At 44.9% G+C, this 18,367-nt stretch overlaps 6 protein-coding genes across 6 annotated transcripts; 3 read left to right on the top strand and 3 right to left on the bottom strand.

Annotated features, from left to right (window-relative positions):
• Window positions 1–318: 318 nt before the first annotated feature.
• On the top strand, window positions 319–1,101 carry GL218_08906 (putative set domain protein; the record flags this gene model as incomplete). The annotated part of the gene is made up of 3 exons (XM_033585721.1): window positions 319–600; window positions 748–906; window positions 973–1,101. 3 exons carry the CDS (start codon window positions 319–321, stop codon window positions 1,099–1,101), a joined length of 570 nt encoding a protein of 189 aa, XP_033440253.1.
• A 3,878-nt stretch (window positions 1,102–4,979) lies between these two features.
• GL218_08905 (Ribosomal RNA-processing protein 1) lies at window positions 4,980–5,880 on the top strand (the record flags this gene model as incomplete). Its single annotated transcript, XM_033585720.1, has 2 exons — window positions 4,980–5,031; window positions 5,129–5,880. The coding sequence occupies 2 exons, from the start codon at window positions 4,980–4,982 to the stop codon at window positions 5,878–5,880; spliced, it is 804 nt and encodes a 267-aa protein (XP_033440250.1).
• Window positions 5,881–6,162: 282 nt separating this feature from the next.
• On the bottom strand, window positions 6,163–7,832 carry GL218_08904 (Sphingoid long chain base kinase 5; the record flags this gene model as incomplete). The annotated part of the gene is made up of 3 exons (XM_033585719.1): window positions 6,163–6,513; window positions 6,569–7,650; window positions 7,715–7,832. 3 exons carry the CDS (start codon window positions 7,830–7,832, stop codon window positions 6,163–6,165), a joined length of 1,551 nt encoding a protein of 516 aa, XP_033440251.1.
• A 708-nt stretch (window positions 7,833–8,540) lies between these two features.
• GL218_08903 (uncharacterized protein) lies at window positions 8,541–9,517 on the bottom strand (the record flags this gene model as incomplete). Its single annotated transcript, XM_033585718.1, has 2 exons — window positions 8,541–9,367; window positions 9,424–9,517. 2 exons carry the CDS (start codon window positions 9,515–9,517, stop codon window positions 8,541–8,543), a joined length of 921 nt encoding a protein of 306 aa, XP_033440256.1.
• Window positions 9,518–9,994: 477 nt separating this feature from the next.
• Window positions 9,995–10,747, top strand: GL218_08902 (uncharacterized protein; the record flags this gene model as incomplete). The annotated part of the gene is made up of 2 exons (XM_033585717.1): window positions 9,995–10,436; window positions 10,503–10,747. The coding sequence occupies 2 exons, from the start codon at window positions 9,995–9,997 to the stop codon at window positions 10,745–10,747; spliced, it is 687 nt and encodes a 228-aa protein (XP_033440257.1).
• A 667-nt stretch (window positions 10,748–11,414) lies between these two features.
• GL218_08901 (uncharacterized protein) lies at window positions 11,415–12,713 on the bottom strand (the record flags this gene model as incomplete). Its single annotated transcript, XM_033585716.1, has 5 exons — window positions 11,415–11,430; window positions 11,491–11,608; window positions 11,672–12,023; window positions 12,087–12,117; window positions 12,649–12,713. The coding sequence occupies 5 exons, from the start codon at window positions 12,711–12,713 to the stop codon at window positions 11,415–11,417; spliced, it is 582 nt and encodes a 193-aa protein (XP_033440254.1).
• Between the last annotated feature and the right edge of the window lie 5,654 nt (window positions 12,714–18,367).

The raw sequence follows: 18,367 nt of genomic DNA, 5'->3' as shown, positions 1-18,367 counted from the left end.
GTGTTTTGATATTCAACGGTGTACGTACTCAAAGTCTTAAGTCTCAGTTACCCGTCCGACGTATAGACTTTACTATGAGAAAACATTCTTTTACATCACATATACATTAGTACCTAGATACATCCTATAGCTTCAATGACAGCTGTTTTCATTCTGCCAGTGCTCTCCGGTAAACGGGTTGATTGCTCGTCCCGCATCACATAAATTCAATATTCGGCTGTTTGTCTAAGTGATCTAGCAATGTCCAACTTCTCAAACAAGCACATCAAGTAAATTATCTCACGGATACCAATTCTTATAAAACCTTAGGTTAGACCAATGGCTACCCAAGCCAAACCTCAGTCCTTCCAGGACCGCGAATTCTTCCCTTCCTTTAGCGACTGTCCGCTAGAATACTCCTGGGATGACCGGTATCTCGTCGAGCGTGGCGACGCCACCGTTGTTAACCGCAAACACTGGTGTCTTCTAGGAGATATCATCCATGTCAGCACCTTCGCCCGCCTGCGTGTCGTAGCAAAGGACCATAAAGGTGATACGTTTGTCGTTGGATTCTACGTGGACGATCTAAACGATATGCTTCGTATGCAAAAGGAGTTCAAGGTGGGCAATACGATTGCTATCTTCTACCCGTTTGTTCACTAATTCCTTGACGGAAGCGTTGGTGTGAGAATCGAAGATTCCAGCGGGGTTCTTGTGAGTTTCTTTTACCTACGCATCAGATTATTAGCTGTACGCTAACCTTGATAGATCATCCCCCTCGGGTTAAAAGATGCCATCAAGATGAACGAACAAGTCCTCAAGTACACGGTTGCAGAAGGAACCCAACGGAAATGCCACGGTTGCGATAACGTAAAGATGAATATCAACGCCTGTGCAGGATGTACGCTCTTCTACTACTGCAACAAGGTACGTGGTCATTTGAATATTTTATCTTCTTTTTCAAGGTCGGTAACGTACTGACTGATGGATAAGGACTGCCAAGCGAAGGCATGGAAGGAGAAAGAGCATAAGAAATTCTGCAAGATTCTCAGCCGGGAGGATATCAAACTGACGCACTTCTTGAAATATGAGACCTACGATGCTTCTGTTTCCTTTGAGTAAATCGTAGCAGATGCGCAGAGTACTAGCTTCGTAGCCTCACTCGCATCTGCTATTAATAGCCCACCTAAAATACAACGACAAGAACGTCATACCATATTCTACGGATTATCAAGTCATTTTATAACGGAAGATTTTGAGTGTTTTTCCAGTACTGGCGTGGAAGTACTCATAGGTCCGTTTGCAATACTCGCTCATTTCCTATATGGTAAACATACCACGATATGATAAGTATTAACTAACTAGTAAATACTTACAAATTCAAAGTCGTAAGGTAAACTACGTGCATATGCGATTTTAACGACCTCGTAAAGCCATATATCAAGATGATGATTTATTGTAGGACTTCATATAGTCATAACTAAAACTATCACAAAGACAATCCCATCTTCCAACCAATACTAACTTCTAATCTCTCGTCAAACTACGAGAAAGTTACCCAGATCTCAAATACCTGCCAAGCTAACTCTATCTCAGACTCAACTTCCAGCCTTCGCAACTCCGACTTTACATCTAAGGCTTTGATCCTATCTTTCCACATATCATTCTTCCATACTTCATGCCACAAGTCTTTCCAACTCTGTTCGTTGTGGATATATTTAGGAGTCCATCCGCGAATGGCAGCAGTGGGAACGGTACTCCCACCCTGAATCCCCAACACCAACACAGATTGCCCAGTGTCCTTCCTCAGAAGTTGTAGGCAGCGATCGATAACTACTTTTTGGTCTTCAGGGCCGAACAAGTGAAATAGATGTGACGCGTGCAAGATGGTGACTTTGTCATCCAATACTCTCAGTCTATCATCGGGTGACTTCGACAACACATCTCCAGGGGACAGGAAATGGTCCTTCGACAATTTATCTTCGTCTTTGAACAACTTGAATCCGAGTTCGATAAGTCCAGCGTCGATATCGCTAGCCCAAATTCGGCTCACCAGCGCGCCATCGCAGACCAGCTTACGCAGATCTTGCCCGAAGCAGGTCCCCAAATCCAGAAACAGCGGCTCGGCTGTAATATCGGAGCATTGCTGCCTCAATGGGTACAATACGTGTTCTTCGTACGCGGGGTGAGTGGAAAGATTAAATTTAAGAAACAGGAAGGCTCCTAGGCACGGATATGGAAAGATGGAGTATGCCTCATCTCGTACTTTCACGACGTGCTCAAGCTGGTTATGCTTAGCAATACCAGAATATGATTCAAAAACTTCCGAAAGAGATTCGGGAATCGTATCTAGCGTCTCTTGAAACTCAATGATAGAGCAGAATAAATCGGCTTTGTTTGTGCTCTCCATTGCGGTCGCCGAAATGTTAGTATGAAAGATTCGTATCCACACCTCGTAGATGTAATAAGCTCAGAGCTCAGCATAGAAGGAGCCATTGTAGGTTTAAATATTCGATAGTGGGAGAGACAATACTTTTACCTTGCGGGGTTTACTCCCACGGCCTGCTCGGCTTATTTCTTAAGCCACCTATGCACGGGAGGTAATTGTAAACTTGCTTCCATATTGTACCCCAAAAGGCTCGAAGATACGAAAGTTACACAAAGCCTCAGTTAGGATACTGAAAGAGGATAGTCCTTCCGAGCGAGGTAGAAAAGTGAGGAAGGTCGTATATAGTGGTATACGGTTGAAATATATTCGGAGAACGTCTTTTTCCATGAGACATGTTATTTGTGAGCTAACGGGATAGATCTGGAAGAACTATGTAGAAGTAATAATCTGTTGATACTGTTAATTATGCCTGTAGAAAGTCTGTTTCATCTAGTAAAACATTCCCCGTCCTTGAAACTTGTTGTGTAGGTATGTAGGGCCGGCGATAACCCAACTGTTTAATAGCCTGTGGTGGATGATACGGGAAGAACTTCGTAAATGTCTATCGAATTATAAATCTCTGGTCACCACGTATAGCTCTTCTAGGACCTAGGCGAACCTTCACCTAGTATCAAAGTAAAGTCAAATTTTGGGATTAATATTAGATCAAATCACTATTTGAGATAAAGAATAAGCCACGTGTAATGATATAGATTCATATCACTACCTTAGAATATCTAAACACCACGCTTTATCCCCCGGTGTTAAGTAAAGATCACCCTCTTGCGTAAGGCGCATAGAGCGAGAAGGTATCAGAATGTGATGGTGAATTAGGATAGAAGAGGGATGCCCTTATCAAATACGCCTGATATTGCTACTATCTTGACATTTAGTGTTTGAGCAAAGTCCTACAGCCGAGGGAATTTCAAGTAAACCAATATTACCTTCCTAGTAGCCCTTCATTCACTAACCTTTATTTTAGAAGCAGTCTCATAATTAACAGTTATTGAATAACAAAGACCCTGTCACTCTAGATATGGAACGAAATCATGGTGTATCCTATCTCTATTCGGATGAACTAATGAGGTGGCATGGTTTTAGAGACTGACTAGAAGAGGGATTCACGGTACAGCTGTCTCGTTATAACAAGAGGTAGTCATACCCTTCTACAATCTACACCTTCAGCACCCCTACCAACCCTACGTAAACTTCTATTTAAACCTCGTCCCTTTCCCTGGGCATTCTTTGTAGTACGTACTATATCGATATTGGCCATAAACTTTTACGACACCCAGTCTCGAGAAGCTCGTCAATTCTCACCAATCCCATTTCGCAATCTGCAAGTGTAACTTTTTCAAGAGTTACCCCCTAAACTTCCTTCGTTAAGTCCCCATTCGCTAAACTTACCGTATTCCTGTCGGGTATTATCATACCTGTCTGGCACTATGGGGGCCGGATCTGTGGCATGTATCATCGCGCTTCCCATCACCCTTCTAGGCCTCGAAGCGGGTGGATACTCGTACTTTGCCGCGTTTGTTCACAATGAACTAACTCCATACTTTACGGCGCATGGTATGAATGCACAGTCGGATGATTCCCGTCAAGTGTTCACGTACCTCCTTATCTCGGCAATACTTCTCTGGTGTTCGTTTTTGAGCACGATATTGGGCTTGTGCTGCGGCACTGGACGCGACTCGTATGGCCGAGAGCGCTCCAGTTTTATCTGCGGATCCGGCTTGAGAACAATCATATCCTGCCTCTTCATGTGTGCTCTGATCGTCCTGGCAAGTTTGACAGTGCAACATGTCTGGGATTGGAAGCAATACTTCGAGGCGAACAACCTGGATTATCTCTCAAGTAACTGTCATGGTTTAGCGGGCATGATTCTTGCGATTCTCGTTCTTACTATGGTCTCCCTTATCACTACGACTTTGGTATTTGCCTGTGGTTCTGAACGACTGCCCCGGTAATAGGCATATGTTAGGATTGGGAGCTGGGATGGTGGCTGGTGATTCCTTGGAATTTGCTAGTTGTCTGCTAGGTATCAGTTGATCTATCATCATTTTGATAATAGGAGAAGAACCTGGGTTGGGAAGGGAAAGCGTTTGTCTACTTGGCTCCATATTCCCATCCCATTAGATACTCAATATTCTATTGATGATATCTTATGCGCTGTTTAAGAACTGATAAACCCCGTTACCTAATATCTACTTGACTACCTAATTATTTGAATTCTATGAATTTTATAGACTTAGGTTTACTGGAAAGAATATGAACATGATGTCGTTAGGGCATGTATTTATATCCTTGTATGTACATAACGGAATACGCATCTACGTACTCTGGTACTCAGGTCCCGGCCCCACTTAGCTCATATGTTCCACTATAGCGGGACAGCTATTTTTTCTTTATCTTTTTATCAGCTTCATTTTTTTATCGTCCATGTCGTCACAGCCGAGAAGTAAAAATTGATCGACAGAATAATTCACGTCAACCTCACTTTCACGATCGCGTTACATTTCTGTATACCTCCTATCAGACACCAAATAAGATACCCTATACTCCGACGACAATGGCAGCCGACGAGCGGAATATGCCCTTCATAAAACACCTTGCATCCAGTGGTTAGTTTCTAGTTTTCCACCCTTAAATGCGACATAGTATATAACTTAGGTCATTCGTATGGTAGTACTTAAAGCTAACATTTACGTGGCATAAAAGATCGTAAGATACGAACTTCAGCCCTCGGTACCCTCCGCACATTCCTCACAGCGCCTACCACCGCTCGGAAGCTCACAGACCTCGATTATCTAAAACTATGGAAAGGTCTATTCTATAGCGTATGGATGTGCGATCGGCCTATCCCGCAGCAGAACTTATGCGCCGATCTCGCCAGCCTCGTAGCTACCCTTCCTACCCCGAGCGATAATGAGTGTGCCGTGGTGATTCCGTTCCTCCGCGCCTTCTGGGCTACTCTCTCCCGCGAATGGACTGCCATCGATGTTTTACGCATGGAGAAATATTTGTTGTTGGTGAGGCGAGTATTTGGCGCCAGTCTAGCTTGGGCGGGCGACGGGACGAAAGGAAAGAAAGGCAAGCAGTGGACTGGTACACGCGCAGATGGTATGCTTCAACTACTAGAGGAATGGCCGTTCGAAAAGTCGGGCGACCTATCCAAAGTACCTGTCGGCTTGCGACTTCATGTGTTAGATATATGGGTCGATGAAGCAGAGAAACTGGAGTTGCTGGTGAAGGAAGATGACGAGAGCACCAAGGAGGACTCCGATACGTTTCTGGACAGGTTACGGACTATCGTAGAGGTGCAATCAAAGTCTGCTTGCCAACCTGTACGATCCAGAGCTAAGGAATCTCTGTCCGACGAGAGGCTGCCTTGGAATAGAATTACATCGTCGGAGGAAGAGATGAACGTTGACAAGGGCGACGGGGACAGCTGGGACGGATTCGACGACTGAGTCGTAACCCAAACTTCGGGTTATATACTGCCGGGAATGCAAACGTGGTAGGGTTTGGAGTTCGGGCGTTTATGCGGATGGATATATCCAGGGTTAACGTATTGCCTCGGGAATCGAATCATTCTTGTTCAAGACCACCAAAAGTCCTAGTTCATTAAACATACCTAAGGCGCAGTATAAGCCGTGCGCGTATTGCTCAAAGACGAATATACATATCTAATTCTACGCTGGGGGTATCACATAACCTGCTTGCTACTCTCTTTTCGTACGCACGCTTCAAATTTATACAATGGCTTTCTCCCAGCCAGCCGGACCGGCTGCTTCGTACTTCCCATTCTTCGATAATACGGTGCCCAATCCTTGGTGAATCTCAACCTGGAATGGCTCAAATGGGACGTGCTCGCCGTCGATGCTAATGTAGCCGTCTTTCTGATTGCGAGGTGTGAAACGATAGGCGACAACTTTCCGGTACGATACGTGAGGGTTGTCAAACAACCGACCGTTCTCGACCGACGTTAGCAGCTCGAGATACTTGGCCGCCGAGATATCGCCGTCGTTGAATACGACATCCATCATCCCGTCGTTGGGGCACGCCGCCGTAAAGAAGTTGGCATCCGGAGCCATCCACGCCATCTGTCTAGAGTTAGAGATCGAGATGTCTTTTCGGCGGGAACGCCATTCAACTCACATTTCCGCAATAGAAATTCCCAAGCTTATCATACGAAGCCGTCTCCCAGTCGTCGGGAATTTTGTCATTTACCGTCCCAAATCTTAACGGTGGTAAACCCTCTCCCGAATCTGTCTCGCTCGAGGTAGATTCTCCCGCTGAGGATGCTTCCTTCGTAACACCGTTCTCTCTCCGCGTAGTATGGTCGCTTCCATTGCGCTCGCGCTTGTAGTGCGCTTTGATATCCGCCTTCTCCGGGATCTCTACCTTCATCGATATGTCGCACGGGTACAGCTTCTTGCTGAATATCCTCTGCACGAGCCCGACGTTAAACCGCGCGGCACCTAACCAACGCAGGTTTTCCGTTCCCAAGTCGCATTCCGCTATAATGCCAACCGACTGGCTCAGAAAACTAAGCATTCGCTTATCCCCTTGCGTAACGCTCATCAGATCCATCGGCATTCTTACTCCCTTGATGATGGCGAGTGCCGCGAAGCTCGGCCGGTGCGTGCCATTCAAGTTGCAACTCATCGCGTTCCCGCTGCCGCATGGTATATGCGCTATAGCCACCTGGTGCAAGGCTTTACGCGCGTCGGGTCGTTTCCCCAAGCCGTTTATGCACTCGTACGGCAACCCATCACCCGAGCAAGGGATTACGATGTCGTACGCATCGATATCGAGCTGTTCGCAGATTCCGACGGCCTCGCCCGAGAATTTTGTCCGCACTACGTCTAGCGGCATGCGAGCCGCTTCGAATAGCGGCTTTACGTCGTGTTCCCACGTCTTATCGGCACCTCCGGGTCCCGCATGAGGGTTGACCAATACTTTGGCACGCTTATTGCGCTGAGCGGTCCCGTACGCCTGTTCGAGAACCATGCTAACCCACGCGTCTACCACATCGGGGACGGTCTCGCCAAGCGCGTAAGATAACTTGACGGCGCGGAGGTGCTTCTTAGATACCGGGTCCGCATAGTCAAGGATCAAGTGTTCGGCGACGACCTCGGCCCAGAGGATATTGTAAAGAGGAATCGAAAATTCAGTAGGGATACTGCCCACGGGAATGCCGCAGAACTTCTTTCGGTGTTGCTTGGCGTGGTTTTTGTCTAGAGCATCACGAAGAGATGTTAGCTTCAGTCAAACGACTCGCTGGTTAACGGTATTAAACACCTTTAACGATTAACGAAATATTTGTTAGGGATAAAGAAACACCCTTGGCGAGGAGTAAGACATCCTTTGTGGCTGGCTGAGCAGCGGGAGCTGCGGCAACGGGGGTAGCTTCAGCCATTGGATGGTTTTGAATGTAGAATTAACTATAACGAGCGACAAGAAAAAGTTAGAAAGAAATGGAATAAGACAAAATAATCTATTGATGCAAGAATAGCGACGAGACTTTCACTGTTAGTTTATTCGTAACATGGTAATCTGGATAATTATTGGTAAGGGAACGGTCTCAATACCTAAGGAGGCAGGTAAGCAACTAGGTTCAATGAAAAGGCAAGTTTAGCTAGGTATTATTAATTATGTTGTAGATGTCAGGAACCATATGCAGACCCCTGGTTTACGGAATCCGCAACCTACCGGGATACCGAAGAAATTCAAGATTCTCTGTTGATGATTGGACAATTCAATACCTTCTAAATTACAGTTGCCATTCTAAATTGTACTGTGTACCACGTGCGGACCCTGACGTATTGATAGTGTACTTGCATAAGCTCAAGTTTACTCGATCCGCGGTAGGTACATATTGTGAGATGTACCTAAGTACATCTCAACACGTGACCGAAGGTCACGTGTCATCCAAACGCTCATCATAGATGAGTGTTTGTAAAAAAATAATAATAATTGTATCATTAGATTTTATTCAATCAATCATCTATTATCCAACACATATTGGCAAGATTAGGTCAAAATAGAGGTACGATGTAAAAGAGGCATGGTATTGTAATTATGAAATCATTCTTACATCCTCGACATCGGTTACCAACTAACAAACTTAAATTTTTGGTTCTACTGTTCTCCGTCCTGCCATATTTCTCTCCGCACTTACCATTAAGACGACGTGATGACTTAGCGCCACAACTTCTCCGGTCTCATCCATAATAACAACCTCAAGATCCATCCTTCCATTCTTAATACACTTTGCCCGCACACGCGAGAATAACCATTCGACACCCTCGGGTGGCAAAGCCTTCTTGACGTCTAAATTAAGGACTACGGTAGGATACCAGAAGGCCGGCGGACGACCCCCTCTCTCTTCTCTACGCCACAAACTATCGACGATGGAGGGGAAGTGATCTGCTACGAAGCCTAGACTTTCGTTTGTGAACCTCTCTCCCGATTCAAGGCGTATCCATTGATCGATTAGACCCGGTGCCACCTGACCGTTCCGCGGAAGAAAGGTACGTACGCGGTTAGACACCTTGCGGAATTTCGCAAACGGCTTATTCGTCTGCTCGACCCAGCTAACTTCCTTACCGCTTTCGAGAAGCGCGGGGAAGCTAGTCGGGCGCAACGGTGACGATGGGTATAACGACCACAAGGTCTTGAGGGACAGTCCGGTTTCGGTAGCCATGTTCGAGTGAGTAAGATATCCTACGACCTCCTCGCGACCCTCCTGCGACAGAGTGATATGGATAGTTGATGTCTGGCGGCCGAGCTTAACATCACGGACTACCAGAGTAGCTGAGCCCTCCTGAGTTCGGCGTAGAAACTCGATATGTAGAGATACCGTGTGCGGCTGATTCTGTGCCGCAAGAGTCGTGCGAAAATGAGTCGCAGCGACACGAAGAAAGATTGATGTTACCACGCCGCCGTGGGGTACTATGTCGCATCGATTAAATCAGAATTGGAATGGCTGCAAAAGCGGAGATACTAACCAGAGCCTACGCACCACTCCGATTTGAAGTTTGCAGAGTATGTATGAGAATCTACAGCCCTGACGGCGGTGGCTTCTAAGAATGTCGGCACCATTTCGAGTAAGAGAACGGCGCGAAGTGATTCATCTCATAGGCGAAACGCTACTAAACAGGATCAAATTATGATTTATATGTAAGTATCATAATGAGGAGGTGATAGTCAATTATATTAAAAGACGCGTTCACGTATATGTTCATGTATATGTCTTGAAGTTATTAAAGATTCGTGGATATCGCAACCTAAGCTTCAGTGGGTCTAACGTTACAAGCCTCGGCAATTCCCCAGACATAGAATAGTCGCTGCAGGGGTTGATATCGCGTTAATATAATATATGCACTTAATAGGTTTTGATATACCACCAAAATCCCCAAGGAAATTCGTAGTGCTACTTCTCATCATTTTGAAATGACGGATTACCTAGCGTTGGTTGGCCATGATTGAATACTTGGACCTCATTCCTGCCGCAGAAAAGCGAGGTACCGAAGAGGTTGCTGTAAGAGTATTCCGACGTCACTGCAAAGTACATACAGAATGCCATTATCCTTAAGCGTTGCCGAACTCACGGATGCCGCCCGCATCGCCGAGATCCACATGGCCGCTTTCGGTTCGAACGCGATGCTCCTAGCACAGTTCCCCACACCGGCCGTTCGGAACGCTCTAAAGAAGAGCATCGAATTGAAAGCGCTTGCCGACATTGACGACCTGAAAACTACCGTCCTTGTCGTCCGCGATTCCAGCTCGGAACTTCATAATAACAGTACCATATCAGGCGACAACGAACAAACTTATGAGCGTCGAAGAAAGGAGCAAGTTATAGCGTTCGCAAAGTGGTCGCACCCCGTACGACTTGACGAAGACTACGTCGAGCCCCCGTGGATTTGGCCAACAGGAACAAACCTCGACATTCTTAACGATTGGGCCAAGAAGACCGAGGCAGCTCAATCACGCGCCTTAGGAAATACGCCGTGTTATCGTAAGTAGCATTTGGTATACGTATCATTTTTTAATGAAAGGGGTTACAGACTGAGAAGCCCTTCAGGACTTACATTTATGGGAACTGATCCCGCATACCAGAGGCGCGGTGCAGCAACGATGATGGTCCGATGGGGCATAGAGCATTCAAGGAAAGATGGCGCTCCCGCGTATCTAGAGAGTACTCTCGAAGCAGCTCCGTTCTATAGAAATCTTGGTTTCGTCGACGTAGATAATATTTCATTAGAGTATCAGGTAGACGGTACCGAGGAGCGTAGCATTTACGAGGAGGTTAGCTTTTTATATAGGTGACTAAACCGTTGTCTAACACTATCCTCAGCACGTAGTTCTTATACCCAGTCCTGAAGTAGAGTTCATATGGATATGAATTTCAACCCTCATTTCGCATCTAATAGAATACTAAAAAGATATGGATACCAAAGGTATGTGGATTGTCTCATTTACTACCTTCGAGGTCCCCGCTGCTCTTACAAGAGGTGGTGGTCGCGTAAATCGTCTTGTGAAGCCACCTAGCTATTACAGAAAACCAACTTCTAGATTCCCAGTAAGAATCAACAGATGACCCTCACACTTGATGGGTCTCATCCTCTACCATTGCGAAATTGCGCAAGTCCTTTGCTGAATCTCTATCGTTATCGAAACCTGGCCATCTCCATTCCCTGGACACGCCCTTCGTGCCCGAGCCTTTTCGAAAAGCAGTAGGGAGCGTAATCACGCGGTGGGGAGGATGAGATGATTTATCTCTTACGACAAGAACTCGCAGATTAGGGATCGTTTGTGCTACGATACTTACGCACGGCTCAGCCAAGTTATAAACGCATTGAATGCATCTCCCATCTTCGCCACAACTGATTAGCAATAAGTCGAACACGTAAAGCGGCTGGAGGTTGCTCACAAAAGTAAGTAAACGATGCTACCGAGTCCATCCCTGTCATATTCACAGCCCTCTTAATCGCTATCACGCCGGCGCTGTTCTAATGGCATCAGCGAGCATCATCCACGGCACATAAGAGCTATAGAAGAGTAAGACATACAGGACGCCAAAGCTCATGGCTAGCGCAACTCCTATCTTCTCCTTTCTTACCATCTGAGTCTTCGATACGATTCTCCAAGGGAAAAAAGCGAGAGTGAAGTCCATCGCCGCCGAATATACTAGACCAGTCATTTAGTCTTCTAGCTAAGACGAGGAAGCGCGAAAGAAACGGGCAAACATACCTACAACCGAAAGAGGAACGGCCATCTTAGCAGTAGAGCTCCAACAAGGCCCGGGAATGTACAAGTCATCCCTGCCCTTGGCACCACAAGGCTTATTCCAAGCCGTGACCACGTATAAAAGGTACGAGGCATTAATCGTGACAAGAGCGTACCAAAGGAAATATCTCGCCCGACCGCTCTCGAGACGTAACAGAGTTAGAGAAAACGAGGACTTGGACCAGGCCGACGCGAATCCGCAGAAAACAGAGCATATGTTGAAGTACGTCATGACCCTATCATCGCTCGCGATAGAAATTCCGGAACCTGGAGAGGCGAACGCGCTGATAAAACCACCAGCAATCGCTGCCATTACCTACCAGATCACTGTCAGCATCCGTTCATTGTTAAGCCTGTTCGTCTAACAGAGATATCTCACCCAAGCACCCACGAGAACAAAGTCATCCCACCTAGAAATCTCATTAGAAACGATCCGATATTTAGTTTACGATACATGAGATTTACCATAACGGCCGCCTCCTAGACAGTCGACAATACAGTCTCAACACGAGGGCTAAGAGAGATACTCCGACCATGAACCAGACACCGATATGCACTGACGTCTCCAGGTTAGCCATGGTAAGCGAGCATGAGATATTCCTAGCGGAAGTTTTGTCAGACGCAAGTAACCATCAATCAAGTCCAACAAGAGCCCTAGACTTAGATAATATGCGCAAGGCCGGGAATTAATATATTACTCGCATATTCTATTCTTAAGTCAGCAGCCAAGTCACCGAAAAGGAATGGTTGTGTGGTTGTACAACGGCACAGCCGCTGGAACACCCCGTCGACGCTGAGAGGCCCGATTGCTACTCGGAATCACGTAGATTATTCCATAGGCCGTATCATTACAGACTAATACGCATGTCTTCAAGTATGCCCAGGCCATATCATGTTGTCCCATCCATCGCCCGAGCGACGTGAGATTGTGTCCTATTTACCTAGCCTGCATAACAAGGTCGTATCGGTACAGATTACGAATTTGTCTTACGGCGGGCGCCACCATCTCGGCAATCTTACGCAACGCGGCGTGGGTGATTGGGTAGGTACTTGATATGCAATCCTACGTGAATCTAAAGACCTATTAGAGTAATTTGAGAATATTGGCTGTTTTACGCCGAAACTGAAACTAGTCACTTTATTATTAGAGGTTGTTGATACTTCTTTGAATTGGATGGTGGGGGCTTTCAGAGCTGTATTACTGCTAAAAACGGCGCATAACTAGGATAATTTAGTAGAGCCTTTTAATACATAAGTGTCGAGCATCCCGATATATACACGTTATCACTTAACCGCCCTATACGGCGTGGTCAGTTGCGAACGAGACAAGACTGCAAATTTAGCCCGTGTGAAGGACTTACTGTCGGATTATATATGGAACATCTAGGGCAAAGGACATGTTCAGTATATAGCTACTCCCATAGTTAAAGTTCCTCGAGGAGCAACAAATATGTTTCCATGTTTGATTCTACCTCGTGACAACTATGACTTGGAATACACAAAGATACCATCTTAAGGACCAAACTAAAGATTTGAATAATTCGATCATATTATTGCGTCTCACTCGCAATGAAACATATGCCTAGCAGCAGTCTCCTAACCACTTAGCAATTATAAGAGGTATAAATTATAGGGGGCATAGCACGTGACATTTTTGACAACGGCCTTATTTTCAACGTCTTTACTTGATAACTAGAATAATCGTGTTAAGACTGATATTGGTAGTATTCTTGATAATATCATTCGTGCTAGATATTATGTTTACGTGTCATTCATTCACCATTTCAATTCGTCTCAGGCGCCTCTGATTTCTTCATTAATCACGAGTGACTTTTCACGACTGTAGAATACCCAGGTATTTCTTAAATTCGTCCGATATCTACACCATATTCAGTATTGACCACCTCATGATCGTGACTATTAACATATTGAAGGTCTTGATTCAAGTAATTTCCTTATCTGAGGTTTCTGCGCTTAACAGGAGGTGAGTGACACTTCACTTCATTGTTATAGGAGCTGGAGTTCCTCAAGTTACCTGGTGATGTGAATGGCCAAAATTAGCTTCGTTAAGAAGCCTTGGGTTGCTATATAAATAGCTCTCCTAAGAATCGATAATTTGTTCTTCCCAAATCCAACACAGCACCCATGACAACATCCACAACATTATCCAAAACTCTAGCGTCTCTATCTACCTAAGGTACTGAACTATTTTATTTACCTTCCCTGATATTCGCCTCCAATGGATTCTTTTGCACCCCCTGATGCCTTCGAGGTAGCAGAGGGTTATTTTGTACCCCCTGATGCCGTCGAGGTAGTAGAGGATTTTTTTACACCCTCTGACGCCTTTGAGACAGTAGAGGGTCATCACGTTTTCGAAGCCCTTAAGAAATGCATTTTCCTTGGCACCGAACCCCTTGAAGCTGCGCACGATCTAGATCGTACGCCGGTGGAACGTTCAAGAAGGCTTCCCGCAGGTATATCAAGATCTCACCGTCGATTCTGGCTAGCTTTTCTTGAAATTGTCCGCCAATTACCGTACGATCATGATGGCCAACGAAAACTGGTGGAAATAATTTGGCATTTGACGTCTCTCCCAGCCCACAGTGTAAGTGCTTGTCGATAAATCCATATTTGTAAATATCTTGAATACTAGGACTAATCAGGTTTCTACGCAGCCAGAAATACCCCCTTGGTCTACACTACCAGAATTCGACTACTTGGTCCGCGATCTTTGGCGTAGTAAGATATATTTAATCCTAACGCATACGAGAATTGAATACTAAATAGTTATATTAGGACCAATGACTGGAGGTGAAAATGGTATATTTTATCAAAGATGGGTCAGCCTGAATGCATTTGCCGCTCGGTTTTATGCCAGGTTCAATACTTCGGAATGGTACGACCTTGGGATTACTTCCGTGCGCGACGCATTTGAACTTGACTTTTATCCCTCGTGGGGAGCGAAGGCATGCTATACCGACGCTGCCGCGCAATGGATGATTTATTCGGCCCCTAAATTATTTCATCTGACGCGAACTTCCAATAGACACCGACAGGTCTTCTACCCTGGCGGAGGGTATATCACTCTTGAAAATCCGGAATGCTACGGCAGGACTATCATTACTTTAGCTCGCTGGATCTATTGGAAAGTTGAGTTTAATAACCGCTCGGAAGACGGATTTGACCAACCCTATACTGCGTATACGTATATGTCTAATGCCGATGGCGATGCCGGTTTGTCGGAAATTATGCATCTACTAAAGTCATTTGACGAAGATCTTGGTGGTATGTAAGAGATCTTTCCGACATTCTAACCTTGCATACCAGGTTATTGGGGATTCTCGGTTTCCTAATTACTGGTAGCAAGTTTGAAGTTTCTAGCGGAGGAGGTTAGTTTTTACTTGAGTTCCTTGATCATAAGTATTTAATCGATTCTATGATTTATTAAAACTCTTTGACTTTCATCATTGATAATTGTATAAAACCCCGTGTAGACTTGAAGGGGTGTTGAAATCATATTGCAAGGTCCATACTACTCAAGGATAGTTTGAAACTTTTATGACCTACCTAATGCTATATCGGGTGAAATTAGTAGCCGAAAGGTTAGCAACTCTCCGGGGTAGTGTCATAATCTCATTAACTTAGGAATGAATTGCGAGTACTGATCAGAAGTCTTCTTGCTTGGAACTAGATAGGTCTTGGGAGTTTTCATCGATGGACTATTAGCTCACACATTTCTACCTAATATCTAATAGCATTGAGCCTCTACTGTGGCTAACTTTACCACGTCCTACGTTCCGTTTACTTTAAATGGGATAAGACTTAATCTGATATTAGCGGCTCTGTTTGAATTCCGTAAACGGGTATGAAAGTTGAGTCTGCCAAGTATTAAATCACGTATCTTTCAAAGACTTGAATATCCAAACGCATACATTACGGTAGAGTGTTAGGGTCGAGTACTTGATGTTGAAATGAGTGGTTAAGGGACTACTCTCAGGTACAGTACATGGTATCTTGGCATGGAATGTATATATAAGAAGGACCTCCCTCCCCACTCATACAGTTGGCAGACTAAGTCAATATACAACTACAGCTCATATACCGTATCTTTCAGCACCTGAAATATGAATTTTGATATCGGTAGCCAACTACGAATCTTCGTAAGACCTAAGGCTTGGAAAATTACAACCGACTCGAAGGGTTAACTTGTCTATATTCAAGGAGGTCACATTACTTTGAGATTTTCCACGTCAAGCCATAATCTCCAGACGATTACTTGCGCCTTTGAATTATATTAAGATAATATTGAATTAAGGGCTTTCTATTGAATAATAAAATATACCCTGCTGTCATATTCGGAAGCATTGACCTTGCCATGACCTCCTGAGTATGTGATACGACATAGGACCGAAATAATGATCCGTGATAATCACTGAAATTGGTCATCCTAAATATTTTCTAGTAACTATAGCAAAGCCTACCTATATAACAAGCCATTTCCAGCCGCAATGTCCTGTCCTATACCTTAACATAAACCAATTTCCTAGGCATAAGATCTCTTCGATCAAGCAAGCCATGGATGACCAAGATAACCAAGATAACTACGCCGTCGGTCCCCTACCTACGCTAATGCTACGCGGCGATAATGTTTCACAACTCGATTGGGGCATCCGTAATATCCTCATCACCTGCCTCGACACGTCCAGCGACTCTCTACAGGGTGCCGTGATCGGTCTGGCTAGCCTTAGACCATCAACAAGACACCAAACTCCTCAGCAAGTACTTGAATCAGACACTACATTCTTCCGTAGATTCTGGCGGACTTTTCTCAAGCTCACCAAGCAAATTGCATGCAATGACACGAACCAAGATAATTTCGTAACATTAGTTGACGGGCTAAGTAGCCTCCCCTCGCCTGACGAGGTATGTGACCCAAGAACTTTTGTGCGGTCCCCAGGTTTGCGACTAATCATTTTACAAATAGTCTACTGTAAATGTCTGGCATGACCTACCAGGGCTCAGCGCAGGCATAGGAAAAATCTGGCTTGGTAAGCGACCTCGTCCTTGACTCGAGTTTATTCTCACGATTTACTAACTTAGTATAAAGAACCTACAAGCGACGAAGACAATTATGAGGCATTCAGTGAATGGGTTAATCTGAACGCATTCGTCTCTCGACTGTATAACGACGATCATGTCAATTTCTATGGTCTTGGGATCCAGGCTCTGCGCCACGCGTTAGAGGATGATCAAGATCCGGACGACATGGTTGCGATATGCCGCCAAGTAACTGCCGCACAGTGGATGATTTACTCGGCTGACAAATTATACTGGTTAATGGTTGAAGACAGTCCTGACGAGGAAGACCAGCGTCTGCATCGTAGTAGACGATTTGAGGGTGAAATGGTTTTTTCTTTCGGACGTTGGATGTTTTGGAAGCAGGCTTTTATAAATATCTCTGTCCCTGAGAGCGATGCTGCTAGAGCGGTTGAAAGTATGGACCTAGCAGATGGCAGCCAACAATCGTAGCGGATCAAGGTCCTTTGATTTGTATGTAAAGCGTTGATTTTATAATAAACCTCCCGGATATTCTTATCTTAGATGCGTACCTAATATTTGAGATACATACTATCACATTGTTTATGATGATGCTTCGATAATTTGCTTATATTTTTAACGGCTTTAAACTGGTATTTTAGGTGCGTTCTAGATAGCTTTTTCAAAGGACGGACCTTTATCTCTTAACACCAGCTGTATTGATGCCCATCGTTCAGCGTCGGATATGTCAACAAATCACCATGCTGAAAGATACGGTATATGAGCTGTAGTTGTATATTGACTTAATCTACCAACTGTATGAGTGAGGAGGGAGGTCCTTCTTATATATACATTCCATGCCAAGATACCATGTACTGTACCTGAGAGTAGTCCCTTGACCACTCATTTCAACACACCACACCAATAATATGATAACAGATTCTAGATGGGACATATAGAAAAAAGAGCACTCTATAGAATTAGACTCATATAGCTACATAGGTAGTTTACAGTTTCTCGCAGAGTAAAGAAGTTGTCTCTTCTTGGTCTACCTCGTGATACTCGGTCAGTTGAAGATATTGCAATTATGTTGGGAGTTGGTAAGTATAGCTTACAAAGATAAATTCATCCAATATAGGAAGCTGACGCGTAGTTGAAATAGGCTCGTATATTAACACGCGAAAGGTGTAGCTATTCGTTGCATGGGATTATCCAATGATTGAATGGTTAATATATGAATAGCTCTGGGATTACCTCGACTTTGGCTTTAGTACTACAGGGTAGCATCGAACGCTTTAGCGGTACCAAGCTATTAGCAACCCCAGTCGGAGTTATTCTGATCCATACCCCAAATCCTTACTAGCTAATATTGCCTGCTTCCCCGTAGCTTGCGACAGCTTATAGCCTGCAGAACATAGTCACATCGCCGCGTCATTAGCCCGAAATCCGTCGGGGTTCCCCTCATAAATTTCTTACGAAAACGGACCCAGCAAGAAATATTAGCCTAACTGGGAAATCAATCAGCGACTTTCTTTGTCCAGCCGTAATAGTCCGTATCATTCACCACGATAGTTTTTCCGCATCTTCTTGGCACTGACTACCGTATATCCCCGCCTAGGAAAA

Source organism: Daldinia childiae (genome assembly GCF_008694065.1).
Source record: "Daldinia childiae strain JS-1345 chromosome Unknown Scaffold14, whole genome shotgun sequence".
NCBI classification, from domain to species: Eukaryota; Fungi; Ascomycota; class Sordariomycetes; order Xylariales; family Hypoxylaceae; genus Daldinia; species Daldinia childiae.
The sequence above is the reverse complement of the archived record's forward strand: the minus strand, read 5'-3'. Positions and strand labels throughout refer to the sequence as shown.